Source organism: Manis pentadactyla, chromosome 7, assembly GCF_030020395.1.
Source record: "Manis pentadactyla isolate mManPen7 chromosome 7, mManPen7.hap1, whole genome shotgun sequence".
In the NCBI taxonomy this organism is placed as follows: Eukaryota; Metazoa; Chordata; class Mammalia; order Pholidota; family Manidae; genus Manis; species Manis pentadactyla.
The window spans coordinates 52857371-52875858 of record NC_080025.1 but is presented as its reverse complement, the minus strand read 5'-3'; the positions used below and the strand labels follow the sequence as shown (position 1 = coordinate 52875858).

Below are 18488 nucleotides of genomic sequence, written 5' to 3'. Positions count from 1 at the left end.
ACTGCATATATATATATATATATATATATATATATATATATATATATATATATCACTAGGTTGGGGCTGCTTAAGGGAATTTGTAGATATTCTGGGCAAGTTTATTAACCTTTCCAAGCTTTAATTTTCTCATTTTTAAAATTAATATAGATGTAATAGTAACTTCCCATTGGATTTTTATTAGAGTAAGAAGAAAACATGTATAAATCGAATACTTATGCCTTTCTTTAAGCAAAAGTTACTCTGCAGTGTTGTCTGTTTTATGAAATTACATTAAGGTAGAGTTGTTTCGGAATTGTGGGGAATTTTGATAGTTGCTAGTTATTCAAGACTCTATTGATGAGTAATGAGCCTGGATTACCAATTTTTGAAACTCCTCTGTAGCATCAGTTTAATTCTAGACTATTTGACTATAGAAACAAATAAGAGAGTATTAAAAAGTAAAAAGGCTTTTACTAGAGAATTTTTAACAAATGTTATATTCTAGCCTTTACTGCTTTTTAATCCTCTATCTAGTTTTGGGAAATGGCATATTTTTTGCCTTTTTTTCATGTCCTATTCAATGCATGATCTACTATGATAAGAATCGGCTTTAAAAGACTGCACCAAGGATAATAGTAATCTAATAGATTTCTTCATTCATCGTTTTAATATGTGATGATTTATTGTTTATTCAGAAGCCACAGCAATACAGTCCACCTCTAGAGGTGAAGCCCTGGAGGAGGTGGGGCATCAAGGACGACTTTTATTGGAGGACAGTGGTTTTTCAAAGCCTGTGTTATGAACAGCTTGTGGGGGTCGGGGGTGGCAGCTGTGGAGCAGCATGGCAAATACTAGCATTTTGTGGATGTTGTAAGAAATGCTGTCAACAAACAATTTAATACTTTTTTCCAGTCTTCCTTTATGGCAAGATTGTCATGAGTTATGGAGTAAAAAGCGAAGAAGACAGAAGCAGATGGGCATGACTGATGATGTTTCCACAGTTAAAGCCCCCAGAAAGGACTTGTCTCTCGGCTTGGATGACAGCAGAACCAACACGCCTCAGGGTGTGCTGCAGTCTTCACAGCTGAAATCTCAGGGCAACTCGAATGTAGCTCCTGGTCAGTAATGCTTCCCTGAGTTGGTTTCTTGGCATTGTTTCGTGGCTAGCATTGATTAGATTGCTCTAGTGTTAAGGCATTTGTGGCTAAAAGTCAAACATGAAGGTTATTTACAGAACTTGGCATTCCTTAATTATTTGCTTGTGCCAGCACACACACTTCATTGCTACTGGCACCACAATGTTTAGCAGTCTCAAGGTAAGATGAATTTCTAAAGGACCAAATTACAGATGCTTACTGAGGGGTCAGGTTTCTCTGCTTCCTCGCCCGCGCAGGAGTCAGGAGGGCAGGAGGGCGTTTACTAGCACTGTTCTCAGTGAGACTCAGCATCCAGCATCTGTGCATGCTTAAGGAGGAAGAAGCAGATGTAGGAAAACAGCTAAAAATCGTTAACAGAAACTTTTTCATACTGCTAATAATGTCCTCAGATTACTCGTAATATGTTTCCGATTATGTTCTAGAATCTCAGTTTGGAATCTGATATTGTTCCAGAAATGTCTTGCAGTGTGATGAAGGTGTACATGTCCTCTTCTGACTCAGTCTGTTAGAAGAGTAAGCTGCTTCACAAGGAATTTTAATTTTTGTCAGAAGTGTTTCTAAACTCAGTTAACAATTTTTTTTAAAAAACTTCATTTTGCCTCAAGAATCCAGAAAGCATTCAGCTTTAGTTTTAATATTTTTTATGAAGCCAGAGACTGATATACAACAAATAAATGTGTGTATGGAGGTGGCTTATTAAACATGAAAAGTAGCCGAGCACTTATATTGAGAGATGAGTAAATATTGATCAGTTAGTTGATTAAAACAGATCTGTGGATCAGGTGGAGCTTTTGGTGGTTGAGTATACATATAGAATAGATTAGCTAATAAAGATTACCATTAATGCTTTCCAGTATAATCTGTAAGCTTGTACTTGACCTTAATCAGACTACATAAAGTGTTGTTGCGTGTTTCTTTGAAAACCAAAAGCAATAGTTATTTGTTCAGGATTATTTTTAAGAGTTTCTTGCAATAGTGAATTCCCCTTATACACGAAGATATTTGATGTACATAGTTGTGGAGAATACATCTGTTGTAAGGCTATCTATATCTTCGTGTTAAAAAAATATAAAGTTTGGATAAAAGCGGAAGAGAAGCAATGAGAAGTTTTCTTAATTTGTATTTGTGTTAGATGTTTTATATACCACCTACTACTGAGATGGCAGTAGCAGGACGTTTGGATGGTGGTCAGTTGTCCCAAGCAACAGTCATCTTACTCCTTAACAATTTTTCCTTCATATCAGGTCTTTATTTCTACTCCTCTTCATGGAGCCAATGTCCTTATTCCACTAGCAAATGTAGAGGAACAGAGGGCACTTATTCCACCATATTTGAGTTTGTAAAAAATGAATTGCCCTTTCTGGGATCATTTTGTTACTGCTTCTTAGCTCTACGTAGTTAACAATCCTATTAATAGTGGAGAGCTTCATTTTATTTTTTGTTTTCCTTTTTTAAAGTGTCACTATTATGATGTGAGAATTCCAGTTTTTTGAAATAGGTATGAATCCTGTTCGCTCCATTATCTTCATCATCATTAAGTGTCTGGAGATAAGAAAATGCTCCTTCCATAGAGGAGATGCCATAGTTAAGAATACTTCTCAGAGGTCACACAGAGACTACCTCTGCTAATAGAAAAATGGGAGGGAAGACGAGGAAAAGCAGCTCTTGGGGTGTACCAAACAGGCGTGGTTTGTTATTAATGCCTGCAGTTGGTTGCAAGAACTTGAAAAAGAAGTTTGTTTCGAATTAACCTAAAAAAAAATTGAGAAGTAAAAAAAGTCTCAAAATATAAAAAGATAGCATTAGTCATCAGTTTTTCATCTTGGGGTTTCTCTGTTTTAGAAATTACTTATCAGTGTCTTTACTATTGCTGAACATGTACAGTATTGTGTGCTTTTGAGCCTTGTTGTTATACGACGCAGATAAGCTTGCCCAGGAACCTGTGTAAACTGTCACAAATCTGAACTGAAAATTGGAAAAAGAAAAGCAACTCAGTCTGTTTGTGGTCATGAGTTCGTACCCTCTTACATGAACATTTTAAGCATGCTCCTGTAGGAGTTCCTAACTTACTCAAAGTGACTTTACCTTAAAAAAGTAATTTGAATAAAATACATCTTATCAAAGACTCTACAACATCCTAGTTTGAATTTACTGCACGTGTAAGATAAGGTTCTTAAGGATTAAGCATTATTTTAGATAAAGCAGTACAGTGAGCTATAAGAGCTCAGACTCTAGAATCAGAATGTCTGTGTTCCAGTCTCAGCTCTGCCACTTAGATCATTTGTGACCCTAGCTGGACAAATTATTTTGTCTTCCTAAATGTCTGTGTCTTTTTTAGTAAAAAAATGAGGCTAAGATAATATGCCTGGTAAGGTTGTTATGTGGACTCAGGGTATAAAAGCTTGGAAGTACCTGACACTGTAGCTCCTGTGTCATCATCATCATCAAATTCCCATTCAGTCGCTATTTCCTGTTTATGTATGTGGTATGGGATTCTGGTGGTGGCCTTAACTTCCATTTTGAAGTATATATTCCTAAAGATAACTTACTCAAAATGGACTGTGGTTCTTTTTTGTTTTAATTTATGTGTAGTTACATCTTAAATGAACATGAGATTGATTCCCATTTTTACAGGATTTCTTAAACACTGTTCTACAAATGTGCATCTTAATATGATAATACAGAGCCATTTGTCAGGGGTGGGGGATGCAGAACTATGAATTATGGCAGTTCTAATTAATACAAATTTTGTCTTTAGTAAAAACAGGCCCTGGACAGCAGTTAAACCACAGTGAATTGGCAATTCTACTAAACCTACTACAGTCTAAAACAAGTGTTAATGTGGCTGATTTTGTCCAAGTGTTGAACATTAAGGTAAACTCTGAGACTCAACAGCAGCTAAATAAAATAAACCTTCCTGCTGGAATTTTGGCAACAGGTGAAAAACAGACAGATCCATCAACACCACAACAGGAGTCTTCCAAACCATTGGGAGGAATTCAGCCTTCTCAGAGTGTCCAGCCTAAAGTGGAGACTGATGCTGCCCAGGCAGCTGTGCAGAGCGCATTTGCAGTTCTGTTGACTCAGTTAATAAAGGCTCAGCAGTCAAAGCAGAAAGATGTGCTATTAGAAGAGAGGGAAAATGGATCAGGACATGAAGCGTCATTACAACTCAGGCCGCCTCCAGAGCCTAGCACTCCAGTATCGGGTGAGTGTACAGACAGACTGCTAACACGGTAGGGCCACCCTGATGGTCACCTTGCTGTTGATGATTGTCTGAATGCATATCGTCAGTGCTAAGCCAGGAGATGCCCTGAGAATTCTCCGGTTGCTGGTCATTGATTGGTTTCTCAGTCTGTTTACCCCTAGGAATTGATTTTCCAATAAATCATCCATATACAACTCATTATGAATGCCATAGATTTTTCTCATGTAAAGCTATGGTTAAGAAATAATCTTTCACCCCAACTATAACAGGATGATTGACCAAGGTAGAAACTTAATATGTACAGTAGCTTTTGTTCTAAAAGCAATATGTAGGTATATATGAGATACCTTTGAAAAGTCAAATACAGTTCAGTTTTTAGTTACCATAGACTTAACTGGGAACAGGCAGTTTTAGTACACTTATACCTTTTTTTTTTCCTTTTCATTTATTTTGATTTATTCATTTGCTTATTTTCCCAGAGATGGACCTGCTAATGCTCTGTAGGACCACCCATAGGAAACATTACTTATTTTGAACATTGAGTGTTTCATGGTGACTTCTTTCTATTTTTGCTCTGTTTTACTTAGGGCAAGATGATCTCATCCAGCACCAAGAGATGAGGATACTGGAGCTCACACCAGAGCCAGACCGGCCTCGTATTCTGCCTCCTGATCAACGACCTCCTGAACCCCCTGAACCACCACCAGTCACTGAAGAAGATCTGGATTATCGGACAGAAAACCAGCACGTACCCACCACTAGTTCTTCGTTAACTGACCCACACGCTGGAGTGAAAGCAGCCCTGTTACAGCTCCTTGCTCAACATCAGCCCCAGGAGGATCCAAAAAGAGAAGGCAGTATTGATTACCAGGCAGGAGACACTTATGCCCCCACTTCAGACTACAAAGACAATTTTGGATCCTCTTCTTTCTCTTCTGCTCCTTATGTTAGCAACGATGGTCTAGGAGCTAGCTCTGCTCCACCATTGGAACGACATAGCTTCATTGGAAATTCAGATATTCAGTCTCTGGATAACTACAGTACTGCTTCATCTCATTCTGGTGGTCCACCTCAGCCTTCTGCCTTTTCTGAATCATTTCCCAGTTCAGTAGCTGGATATGGAGACATTTACCTCAATTCTGGTCCCATGTTGTTTAGTGGAGACAAAGACCATAGATTTGAATATAGCCATGGCCCCATTGCAGTCCTGGCAAATAGCAGTAACCCTTCCCCAGGGCCAGAGAGTACTCATCCTCTTCCAGCAAAGATGCACAACTATAACTACGGTGGTAACTTACAGGAAAACCCAGGCGGCCCGGGCCTCATGCACGGACAAACCTGGACTTCTCCTGCCCAAGGACCTGGGTATTCACAAGGATACAGGGGACACATTAGCACATCAAGTGGCAGAGGTCGAGGCAGAGGGTTACCATACTGATTATCTGTTTTTCCTCAGGCACATCATTTTTATCTGGAAAGACTTTTCTAGCTGCAATTTAAGGCAGCAATCCAAGAGACTTGAATAATATTAATTCAACAACAGCTTTATTTTTATGTGGAAAAGGGTCTTGCATACAATAGTTTAAAAAAGACAAAAAAAACCTTTGCTTAAATTCATGCTGTTCTGAAAACTAGATCTAATGTACATCTTCACAAATTCTAGTTAACAATTTTATTTTGTATTCTTGCAGTTTTAAGTGGATGCTAATCTTAGGGACATACAAGTCTTTTATGGCCCTCCTGCAGATCTTCTGAACTATGCACATTTGTGCTTTTTTTTGTAAGTTTGGACCAACTTTTATGTAACAACCAACCGATCCCTCTTGTCCAGTTTTACAGCAATCAGAAAGGGCACTGATTTATTTGGTATTTTTCTTTTTACAGAGCTACCTTTAGTCAAAGGTCACTGTCAGTCTTTGCACCTGCTTTCAGTGTTATTGTGAAAGGTGTACTTTGTGCTCACTTCAGAAAATAAAACACAATCTTTCTCTTGATGCAACAGTTTTATAAAAAAAATGGTCAATGTTATTTTTGTTTTATTTTGCAGATTATCATAGCCTAGCAAAATGCATTCAAATGAAATAGTGGGTTTTATATGAAAAACATGGGTGGGGTGGGGAGGGTTACGTAAGTGCCTTAACAGGTAAGCTTAAGGTCTGAGAAAGCAGTTAACTTTCACACTCATTTATCTTCTAAAGGGAAACAATGCATTGTATTGAAGAGGCAGAGAGCTCTCAAGTGTTTTTAGGGACGGACTATCTGTTCAGTTCCTATTAGATCCATTCCCTCCACCTGTCACACTTTCTCCTTTTTCTGCCATTGGGCTGTGTTACCTTCCACTACCACCTTCTCTGGATAGTGGGGTGACAGCACAGAGAGACAGTAGAACTCCAGTCAGTACATTCTGTTACTTCCAAGAAGTTCTAAAAAGTTTTGTCATTCAAATGGTTGAAAGTAATAGCTAAATGAGAATTTTAGAATACCATTTTCTTTCAGGCTGCCGGATTGTCCTTGTTCCCTTTTGTCATGGATAATGAAGAGCAGTGGGATAGGTGCAAGGCATAATATTGGAACTTGCATAATTCTGTTAAAGTTCATGGGGGGAGGGATGGCAAATACCATATTTATTAAGTTAAGCAATTGCCATTTTAGGAAAACATTAACTCCGTTCACTTTACTTGTTAACTACCCTGCCTAGGTTGAATTTATTGAAGCAAAAGGAAAAAGGAGTAAGAGAAAACCTCTTCTCTCATCTTCTGTGAGGTTTAGTATGGCTTCTGTCAGAATTAGAGCAACGTTAGTTCATTGTAACATTTTTTTATTTTATTAAAAGCAATGAAGAATGACGAACTAATGCTTATTTAAACTGTAATGGTGTCAAGTCTAACTTTTCGCATACACTTATGCACACATACAATTACAATTCTAGAGAAGAACCAAAGGTGAATAACCAGTGTTTCCATTATCACTAAATGGAAGAATTGACTGGAAAATTTATAGAGTCGTGCCAATTAACCATTTGTTAACTGTTCTCCTGGTAACTTACTTTTTGATTGGAATCTTAAATTGAAACAACTATTATAGGATGGAAATTGCTCCAGTTCTAAAGTCAGTCTTTTAACCCTGTGCCCGTTATCTGACTTGTGAACCTTACAGTATATGGGAAACAATAGTTTGGTGATAGGAAGAATATTTTAAAGTGGGTAACTTACCATTTTACTGATATGAAATGAATTGATGTCAGTAGACCATTTTATTTTTTGATGGAATTTTGTTTTGGGGAGAAAGAATGGAAGAAAAAATACTTGCTTTTATTTGAATATCGAGTACTAACAACTTACAATAAAACTACATTGCAGGAAGAGAAGAAATATTTTGAAATTTAGCAAAATATAGCTACAGTATTCAAGTTATTTAAAATTTTCATATGGTGAGTCTTAGTGCTTTAGACTTTCCTGTAAGTGACAGTATCTAAGTTATTCTTAATAGTCACACTTGATAATTCTGCTGACTATAGCAGCTAACCTAAAATTGAAGATATTTATGTGACATGAATAGCCTGTGTTTTAAAAATTAAATATTTTATATAAAATTGAACCGTGTTTGGATAGTTTTTCTAACACTTCAGTTATATATCTATGTTGGGAGAGTGGCTGGGAGGACAGGGAGATTATTGCTTGAAATTGAAATTTTGAACTACAGCTTCTACTCCTACCCTGAGACAGTACTGATGGTGAGACATCCCAATATTTATGCACCACTTAGAAAAAATGCCAGTGAAACCACAAAACAGTGCTAAGTTGCATCATTATAAGATGCTCCCCAAATTCAGATATGCTGTTATCTGAATCAAGGGCAGACTGTGTCTTAAAATCAATGAAATATGGTATAAAACTTAATGCATCCTTCCATACCATTTAAGAGTTTAGTACATTTGGATTATTAAAAAGATCAGGGCTGGGATGTCACTGATTCTATAGGTTTATAATTATGGTAATCACTAAGTATTCTTGAGTGAAAGCTAAGGAATGTAAAATACTAAGTTTATTGGGAAGAAACAGGTAAGTCAGATTGCAAATGAAATGCAAATTAGAAAACGCTGACGTATTAAAAGAAGAAAATAGTTCCCACGTGAAACGCCCTTTTTCTGTTTTCTACACAGCAAGTTTTTCTGCATGCAATTCAGTACGTTTTTCAAATCCTCGATACATTGCTTGTTGGAGAGCTCCTCCAGTCACCCATGAAATTTTAAGACTCCTCAAGAGTTTATTGATTAAAATAGTCGTGGAATGTGAATTAAGATAATGCTTGAGCTGTGATTCAATGCTTCATTCTGTCAGCAGATACATATTCAGTACCTACCGAATGCCAGGTACTATTCCAGTACTTGGGATACATCAGTAAACATGGAAGGCATTATACTTCTAGTGTGCTGTCGGTGAGCAAGGAGATTTTAAAACTGGAGGTGCTTGTGGTATTTGCTACTCTCAGCTGTGTCTAAATTATACTTGAGTGGATATAAGAAAGAAAAATGTGTAAAATTTTTAAGTCATTTGAATAGAGAAGGTTCTGGAAATAGAACAACTGGGAATTCAATGACAAAAACACATTTTAAGTTGTATTTGGTTAGTTTGTAGAAATACCAGGGTTTGTTGAGAAAAATAGAAAGTAAATGAGTTAAATGCTTCCCAACTAATAATATACTGGTATATCTCAAAGTTTTGCTCTATTTGCTATGAGCTTATCCAGTTTTAGATGATTTTTTCACCCTAGGGCCTTGTCTTTTTTTTTTTTTTTTTTTAAGTGAAACTAAAATATACAAGTTTTAAATGAAGATCTGATTCCCTGGGATACAGGTTCTGATATTTTAAAAGTCAGAACAGGATGGCCCAATAATCTAAAGCCATCTGGTCCACCTCCTCACTTTACAGCTAAGGAAAATGAGACAGGAGTATTGTCAGCGCTTGCCCCTCTGAGCTGTATCTGAATTGTGTAGTGAACATTTAATTTTTGTTATAAGAAAACTTAAATGTTACAATAAAATAAATAAATTTAACAAAATATTTATATAACAATGTTATAATTAAAGAAAATTAAATTTAGAATACTGAACAAGTAGTTTAACATAGCTTAAAAAAAGCCAAGTTTAAAAAACAGTCCAAAAAATAGGAAAATAAGCTAAAACAATTTTAGGAAACTTCATTGGGAGCCTATAGGGGCCATTCCATATATGGCTAGCCTTTAAAAAGGAAGTTACTCTTTTTTAAAGACTAGTTATTTAAATATCTAACCATTAGATTATAAAACTGAATCTTTCATTTAAATTTATTTTCTATTTGTAGGAGGAAGATTGATACCAACAGGCCTGCAAACATTGCTTTTAAATTCAAGTTTTTTAATTTCAGGTGTTTAAAGGGGAGCAATGGTTTGTTATTTTACCACAGGCCTCTCCAGATAGTTTATTAAATTGTTTCTAGTTTAATTAAAAATTAAGAGCAAGTTAATAAGCTATCAAGGAGTCCAGTTGAAGATGGGAAAAGCAAAATTTTGATTGTAATGAAAAGAACTTGGCCTTTGACTTATGCAGACTTAAATTTTGCATCTTACTTCCTTTTGCCATTATCAGATGTCCCATTAAAATTTTTTTTCTTGTTTTAATTACATTGAAAATGAGGCTTTGTAATGAATCACTTTCAGTTTTTTTCACAAGTTAATTTGTTGTAAAGGGTGGTACACTTTTTTTGCAAGAACTTTGAGTAAAGTCTTGTAATTTTAATGTGTTTAGTATAAGCCATTTAGAATTTTAAAAGGCTGTCTTTAATAGTCTAAATAACTGCCATAAGAATCCCAGGCTATTTTTAGCTTTGTTTTATTCTTGCTTACATCCAGAACACTTAGAATTAATCTTACCTGATAAAGATGACTACTTCTTATCCACTGTGCCATGTTTTATTGATAGAGCTTAAAACCTAGAACCCTTATTTTTTTTCCTTTTTATATTTGTACATAATCATAAACGTAGGAACACATCCAGAGATAACCATTGATATTTTGTCTTTCATGGATGTATATGAATATCTAATTTTTCTTTCTTAAAACAATGGGATTATACTGCCCATAGCTTTGTAATAAGGTTTTTTTCATTTAATAATATATTGTGAACATCCTATGTCAATAATTAAATTCTACCCTCTTTTTAATGGTTGTAAATTATTCTTTTATAGAACTATTAATAGTTTCTTATTGCTGGACACAATATTTCTGACTTCCGTGAGAAGTAACAATGTGATAAAAATGCACATAAATACATATATACATTCATCAACCATATATCACTTCCTTGAAATTGTCTAAAGAGTGCACTTCTAAACTTCTGCCCCATGCAAATTTCCCTCAGGCAAGGGAAGTTTCATTTAAAACTTGTATATTTTAGTTTCTCTTAAAAAAAAAAAAAAGGCCCTAGGGTGAAAAAATCATCTAAAACTGGATAAGCTCATAGCAAATAGAGCAAAACTTTGAGATATACCAGTATATTATTAGTTTGGAAGCATTTAACTCATTTACTTTCTATTTTTCTCAACAAACCCTGGTATTTCTACAAACTAACCAAATTTCTACAAACTAACCCTATTTTCATTTAGCTATGTTGGGTATTTAACATTTTTTAATCTTTGCCAATGTGACAGCTGATAAATCATCTTGTTTTAACCATGTTTCTCTGATTACTACTGAAATTCATTACTGTTTCATGTTAGCCAGTTGTCTTTTCTTTATTAACCACTCATGTTTAACGTTAGGTGTTTATCTTTGTTGCTTTGAAGAGCTCTTTATGTAAGGAAGGTAGCCCTTTGTAATAATATTAAAATGTAATCTTAAAAATACTGTTTGGTGTGTTTTGATATAGGAAAATTTGATAATTAGAATCAACTCTCTTCATCTTTTCCTAAGGTTTCTTCTCAGAAAAGCTTTCTCTACTATATGATTATTGTAATTTTCACACAGATTTTATTTTTACTTTACTTCTCTGGCTTTTTACTTTTACACTTAACTCGAAGCCATCCTAGATTTAGTTTTGTTAGCTGTTGTAAGCACCCCAGCTTTACACTGCTCGGTGGCTTTACTAATGATGCCAACAGCATTTGTTAAATAGTTCATCCTCACCCTAGTTTTAAGTGCTGTTTGTGTCACTTGGGTCTATTTTTGGGCTTTCATTTATGCTCCACCGCTGATCTTTCTCTTCTGGTTGTAAGTACTACACCTGTATTACATCTTCATAAGCTATCCATCTTTCCATGTAGTCTCTTTACTCACTGTGTTTTCAATTCCTAGAACAGATGTACACATAGCATAAAAAAATATGTGTTGTAGGGTGGAATTTACTGTCCTTTTTCAAAGTTTTCTACTGCCTTATTTTTCCATGTGACTTTCAGAATTATTTTGATCACTTTCCGCAGGCATCTTGTTAGGATTTTAATTGGAAACATTAAATTTACTTAGGAGGTCTTCCTACTGAGAACAGTGGAATTTGTGCGTGTGTGTGTGTGTAGGCTTCATTAAATGTTCTGAAATTTTCTATAGTTATGACATGGTTTTCTTAAGTTTCCAAAATAATTTTTTTTTGAGCTTTTAGAAATGGACTCTTCATAATATTGTAAGTATTGCAATATTTTAATCTAGTCATTGCTTATATAGGAAAGCTGGCATGTGTTTTCTTATAAATTGGTTACATAACTGATTAACATTTCTAAAAAGTTTTCAGTTGACTGAATATGATAGTGGGCATTCTTGTGTTTGATTTTATGAATGTAATTTTTAGTGTTTCACTCTTACATATAATTTAAACTATAGATGAGAAATAGAATAGTATTGTTAGGCTGGAGGAAGGAAAAACAAGGACATGCAAACAGAGATGCCATAGGGGGAGAACAGACCAGACCCCAAGGTCCGTGCCTTATATGGAAAGGGGACAGCTCTCCCTGAATTCCATCCTGATGTGCCAACTAAGACCGGATGTCAGCCTCCTCCCTCTTGGAAGGAAAAAAAGTTTCTAGTTGTCTATTATGTCGCCTTTAGCCAATCATACCTCTCCACACCCCCTAGGATAGCTTGCCCACTCCTCCCCCTCCTAATCCCTTATAAGCCCTCACCTCCCTAACCGGGTGTGACTTCTCTGGCCTGTAATACCCAGACCGCGGAACATCACCTGGGAATTGCATTCAAATAAACTACGTGGCCCTTTGTTGCCTCTCTTCGCCTGCTTATTTCGGCTAAAATTTATCTTACAAGTATATTAAGAATATTTATGAAGCCCATTTATTAGAATCAGATGTTACAATTTTTTTCAAATGCTTTTTCATTATCTACCAATATATATGGATTTTCTCCTTTACTATTGATAGACACCAGTTATATTAGTAGAACCCAGTATTGGGCCATTCATTAAAAATGCGGCTGTGTTCTGTTGGCTAATGCTGCATTTAGGATCTCATATTTATGTTATTCGTCTTGTTTTGATTAACAGGTTTTAATAGCTTTGCAGAATAAACTGAAAAATTATCTCATTTTATTTAATTTAGAGTAGTTTTTATATATATCCTGAGAATTATCTGTTTATTGAAGTTGATGCTGTTTTATTTGTATCCAGATACACCCAACTCTTTCCTTGAGGGTAATTCTTTCACAGCTGTTCTATTTCCTCATGTGCTCTTACTCTCTCTGTTCAGCGTTGTTTCTTGAGTAAATCTTGCCATTTTCCTTTTTCTGGAAATTCATCATACCGTCTACCTTATATTTAAAATGTTTTTATCATACAGTTGTTTTAACCTCAATATTTGAAATACATATATAACCTATTACTACATACTCTTTTTGTGTCTTTTTGCCTTAAATAGCTAGGTTTTGCCTCATTCTGCCTCCATCCTCTCTCATCACCAGGGAATAATAATCTATCATTTATTTTCTCATTTATTTCAGCATTTTGACTTTGATTCATTTTTCCTGTGTCCCTTACTTATTTCTACATCTTGGGTGATTTTTTGGTGCATTTACTTTTCTTCCAACTCCAAAAGAAACCATTTTAATGTTACGAATTCTTTGATTATTTCTCTGCACCCCATAGATTAAGAATACTGTGTTTTCACTGCTGTTCTCTAAATACTTGGTGGCTGCAAATTGGATTGCTCATTTGATTCAAGAATTATTTAGGATTAGTGTTTTAATTCCCAGTTGGTTGGGTATATTTTATTTTTTAGTTTTTTGTTAATAGCTTATACTTTCTATTATAACTAGTCAGTGTATATAATATGCTTTTGGGAATGTATTAAGGATTCCTTTTTAGCATGCTAAGCAAACAAATTTTGTAAATATTTCCTGTGTGCTAGGATAGGTATGTCCTTTGATAAATTTTGTCATATAACCATTAAATTTCAATATCATTAAACATTAGTGAGATTCTCTATATCTTTACTTATCTCTCAAGGAGTGAGAAATGTAAAATGAATTCTTATACTGCCATTATGTACTTTTCCTTGTATGTCTAATCCTTTGCTTTATATAGTCAATACTATATTCACATACAAGTTCATAACTAGTTAATCTTTGTTCCATTTATTCAAGTTTTTTTAAGTGTTTTGAATTCTACTAGGTCTAGTTTAATATTACTACAGTTACTTGGTCTTCTCTCAGTTTATTTTATACTTACTGCTTGCCTTTTTTTTTTTAATGCTACTTTACTGGCTTTGTTTTTAATCTTTTGCTAAACTGATCTTCTTTTTCTCTTTTTAAAAATTTGTATTTTGGGTCTTTCTGTTTTCTTATCCCACATACAGACTGTTTCTATTCAGCTTTAAATATTTCAGAGACACATTTAACCTATTTCTTGAATGAATAACTTCAGGAATAAAAATTGCTATAGACTCATATATAAAATGAAATTTGTGCATTTTCACTTTATTCTAATCCTCTACTTTCTCCTTTTTAAGTAGTAAAATATCATGATTTTATAATCATTTCCAAATCTTAGTGCCACAAACATACTTGGGATAAAAAGTTAAGACACATGTATATTAAGGTCAGGAGTGGACAAGGATACTCGTTATTAGTTACTATTTAGTATTCAACATGTTGTGGCAGGTCTTTGTTACACTGTGAAGAAAGACAGTGGAGGGAGGAAGGGAGGAAAAGAAAAATAGGTTTGGAAAATAATACAAATCCAGAAATAAACCCCACTACAACTTCCCCTCCATGTAATTCAGTGGAGATAAAATAATCATTTTCATAAATGTTGCTGATTTGGTATCCATGTGAAAAAAAAAAAATGAAGCTTGAGCCTTATATCACATCTTATTCAAAAATTAATTTGAGAGATCATGGACCTATAAAAAAAAGTAAAAGCTTATGGAAGGAAAAAATAAGATTTTTTAATGACTGAGCAAAACACAAAAGCACTTAAAACTACATTAAATTTAGTAACAAGTTCATGTATTCTTATAGTTATTTTCAGTAGTATCCTCAGATGAAGCAAGACCTTCAGAACATTTAAGTGTTTCTATCATGATCTTGATAGTTTGTAGAATTGCCATAATTAACATTTTACTGTTCTGCTCTCAGCTTTTTATCAAAGGACACTACAGGAAACAGGAAGTTATAATTGCATTTGCTGTAGTTGATTCTTTAACCAGCACATTGGTGTTTACCGTGGGTTAGGCACTGTTCTAAGCCCTTTATAAATGTTAACTAACTGAATCCTCATAATTCTTATGAGGTGGATATTATTCATAACTGTATTTTATAGAAGATACTGGTAAAGAGACATTAAACAAATTGCCCATGGTCACATAGCTGTAGGCAAGATAGGGACTGAACATAGCCATAACAAAAGACCACCGTCTGGGTGGCTTAAGCTTAAACAGAAGTTTATTTCTCAGATTTGGAGGCTGAAGTCCCAGAAAAAGGTTCAGCAGGGTTTGATTTCTGGTGAGAACTCTCTTCTGGCCTCCAGATGGCCACCTCACTGTGTCTTTACCTCTGAGTATATGCAGAGAGTGAACTCTCTCGTGTCACTTCTTTTAAGGACATGAATCTCAGTGGACCAAGGCCCCACTCTTGGAACCTCATTTAACATTAATCCATATGTAACTACCAGGGGTTAGGGCTTCAGAATGTGAATTTGTGGGGATGGGAGGAGGGGACAAATATACAGTCCTTAATAGTCAGTCTGGCTCCAACATCCACACAGAATGTATTTATTTTTTAAGGCCTACATGAAAAATCCTCTTAAGAAATTGGTATAAGGAGAGATTAGTGTACCAAGCATACTCTCCTTAAAATATTATGATACTTCAGTAAAGCATTCAAACACAGGCCTCTGTCTCCTCGAAGTTTTTGGAAATTCTTAGAAGATAGAAAGTAAATGAAGCTGGAAGAAATAGAATAGACAACCAAATTACTACACAGTGAAAAATGCCAGGGAAATTCCAAGCTTAGGACCACTAAATACAGGAGACCCTTCTTGTAAGGCCAGGTTCAGCAACAAACTACTTACAGAGAACCAGTTAAATGCACATAGTGGGAATCATGTTTGCAGGGGAGGGGAATTCTATAATGGGGAAAACAGGTTGGTTGGTATTTGGTCTTTAATGATTATGAAAGCTATGAAAAAAATCTACATTTATATTTAACACAATTCTGGTTAAACTGTGCTGTTAAAAGGATACCAGTTGAATCATCCTTTTGTCTCTTTTGGTATATTATTTCTAATGAAACAGTGCTTCATTCTCTGCTTTGTTTTTGTAACCTGTTCATTCCTCTGACCTTCTATTTAATGGTATCTGGCCCTGAGGCAATTTGAAATGACGACGTTGGGTAGGAAAAAATGATTCATAATCCTATGGTTCTGACAAAGGTGTAATAAAGTTCATCTTTTTTTCCTCAATCTTATTCATACTGTGCCCCCCACTTCCTGGGGCAGAGAATCTAGCTTTTCAAATTTCAAGGCCTTGACTTGGATTGCAGGCCATAGCTCAAAAGGACTTCTGCTTTCAGATAGGCCACCTTCTCCTGGATGCATCTCTTTCTTATTGGTTATGAGAAACAGCCAACATATTCCAACATCTTTAATTTTTCTTGCCATTTTCCTTAATACAACCTTTCTGTAGGTACACAGAGTCATAATGTAAAAGATAATAATTTAGCCAAATGCAATTCCTTCACCTGTCCAGTTCCATATTTTAGAATTTGCTATTTGAAGCAGTTCACTTTCTTTAATCACATTCTGTATTAGGTCAGCATGTTTTGGCTACAAATAACAGAAAATCTAGCTCACAATTTCATAAGCAATAGGGAAATGTATATGCATGTAATGCAAAGCAAAATATAGGACAAAATTTTCACACTTGAAATACATGGATTATCTATAAAAGAGAGTCAGACTGGCATCAAACTCCTCACCATTAACACTGGATGCTAAAAAATGTTAGGCTTCAGATATGGTGCATCAGAAAGTCAGGTTTACTTCTTCCTTCTCTGTGTGTTGGTTTTATCTTTAGCACTGTAGCAAGATTGTTATGGTTATTCAAGGTGTCACAGTCAAAACTCTAGAGCAAGAAGGATCACCTCTTAAGAATAACATCTCATTAGACAGAATTGAGATATATATATATATATACACATTGCCAAAGCAGTTTCCCAAAAGAGAAAAAGAATCACCATGACTGACTTAGACCACAGTTGAAGGAATGTTGGAGAGTCACCTGTAATTACTATGAAGCATTCATTTGGAAAAAAAAGGCAGGCAAAAGTATGAATCAGAGTTCTTGGTTGTTAAAAACATGATGGCAAAAAAAAAAAAAAAGGTGAATGGGCTATCAACACAGCATATCCACAGCTGAAGACCAAATTGAACTTGAATATCAAGCTGACAGGTGCTGGTTATGATCCCCCCTTAAATTCACAGTAAAATTTAAATGAAGAGAAGTATAAAAGGAAAGTTGAGAAATGGATAGATCTAGATTACCATTCTTCATCTTTATAGGAATTCCAAAAGGAGAGAACAGAATGGAGAGGAAGAAATAAACAAAGAAATATTAGAAGAAAATTTCCCATAGTTGAAAGAGACATGAGTATTCTAATTTGAAGAGGTCCATGTAATGCAAAGCAAAATATATGACAAAATTTTCACACTTGAAATACATCAAAGTAATACCCAGAATTATACATTTTTGGAACTTTAGATTTAATTATACCGAGGAAATAACAAAAATGGATTATCTGTAAAAGAGAGTCAGACTGGCATCAAACTCCTCACCATTAACACAGGATGCTAAAAGTTTCTGCAAAGGCTGAGGGAAATAATTTTGACCCTAGGATTCCACACTTGGTGTGTTGAGGTTTAGTTATGTTCCGTTGGCCTTCTTGCTTTGGCAGAAACCTTCCTCTTCCATACAGTCTTCTCAAGTAATGGCTATTACCTCTCTGTACCACTGGGCCTGGATTCTAGTTAGGTGTCCTTTTTGATCCTCATTTTCACTTTCAGACTATTCCTGTTGCCTCCTTAAAAACTACATAGCTTTGACTCTCATGTCACCAGACAGTATTGTTCACATCCCTCTGTTGCTGTTATTTACTGATATCTGAGTCACTCTTCCCTGTTTGCCTTCCCCACCATACCCCACTCCCTACCCATTCTTTAAATATTTCAATTCCTGGCTATTATTCTCTCCTATTTCTATTCTTCATTTCGGCATCCTTATGTATGATCCTTCAAATCTTGGTGCTTTGTTTCTTGATCAGTTCCCCAAGGATCTTATCCTTCACCTCATCCCAGTTACTCATTTCCTTACTACACTCTGGACTTTATCAACAGCAATAACATAAACCTCCCACCAGTCTAAATTTCAAGCATACTAGTGATACTACTCTTTGAAAACCCCCTCCTAGGTTTGCAGCTCACTCCCCTAGCACTGTGACTCCAACTACTTGTTTCTCTTGCACTGCTTTATATACATTTTTGGCTACCTGTTACCCTCTTGCTTCCCTGTGCTCACTTGAAAAAAAAAACAAAACTCTGTTTAGATCCAAACTCTCAGAATATATATTGTTTAAATCGACTCTATTACTGCATCCATGCAGCTGGATACACTGGA

The 18488-nt window shown here is 35.3% G+C and overlaps 2 protein-coding genes across 6 annotated transcripts in view; one reads left to right on the top strand and one right to left on the bottom strand.

Moving 5' to 3' along the window:
* CDK13 (cyclin dependent kinase 13) overlaps positions 1–6341 on the top strand; it is a 139432-nt gene extending 133091 nt beyond the window's left edge. For 2 of the 4 annotated variants that reach the window (XM_036918911.2, XM_036918910.2), the window contains 3 exons: positions 895–1100; positions 4078–4347; positions 4935–6341. In XM_036918911.2, the coding sequence (XP_036774806.1) occupies positions 895–1100; positions 4078–4347; positions 4935–5785 (1327 nt within the window). In that variant the 3' untranslated portion in view covers positions 5786–6341. Of the gene's footprint in view, positions 1–894; positions 1101–3897; positions 4348–4934 lie in introns of all 4 variants that reach the window. The other 2 variants (XM_036918909.2, XM_036918908.2) reach the window with 1 other exon arrangement.
* MPLKIP (M-phase specific PLK1 interacting protein) overlaps positions 1–18488 on the bottom strand; it is a 75800-nt gene that overhangs the window by 38461 nt on the left and 18851 nt on the right. The gene's annotated exons all lie outside the window — the stretch shown is intronic.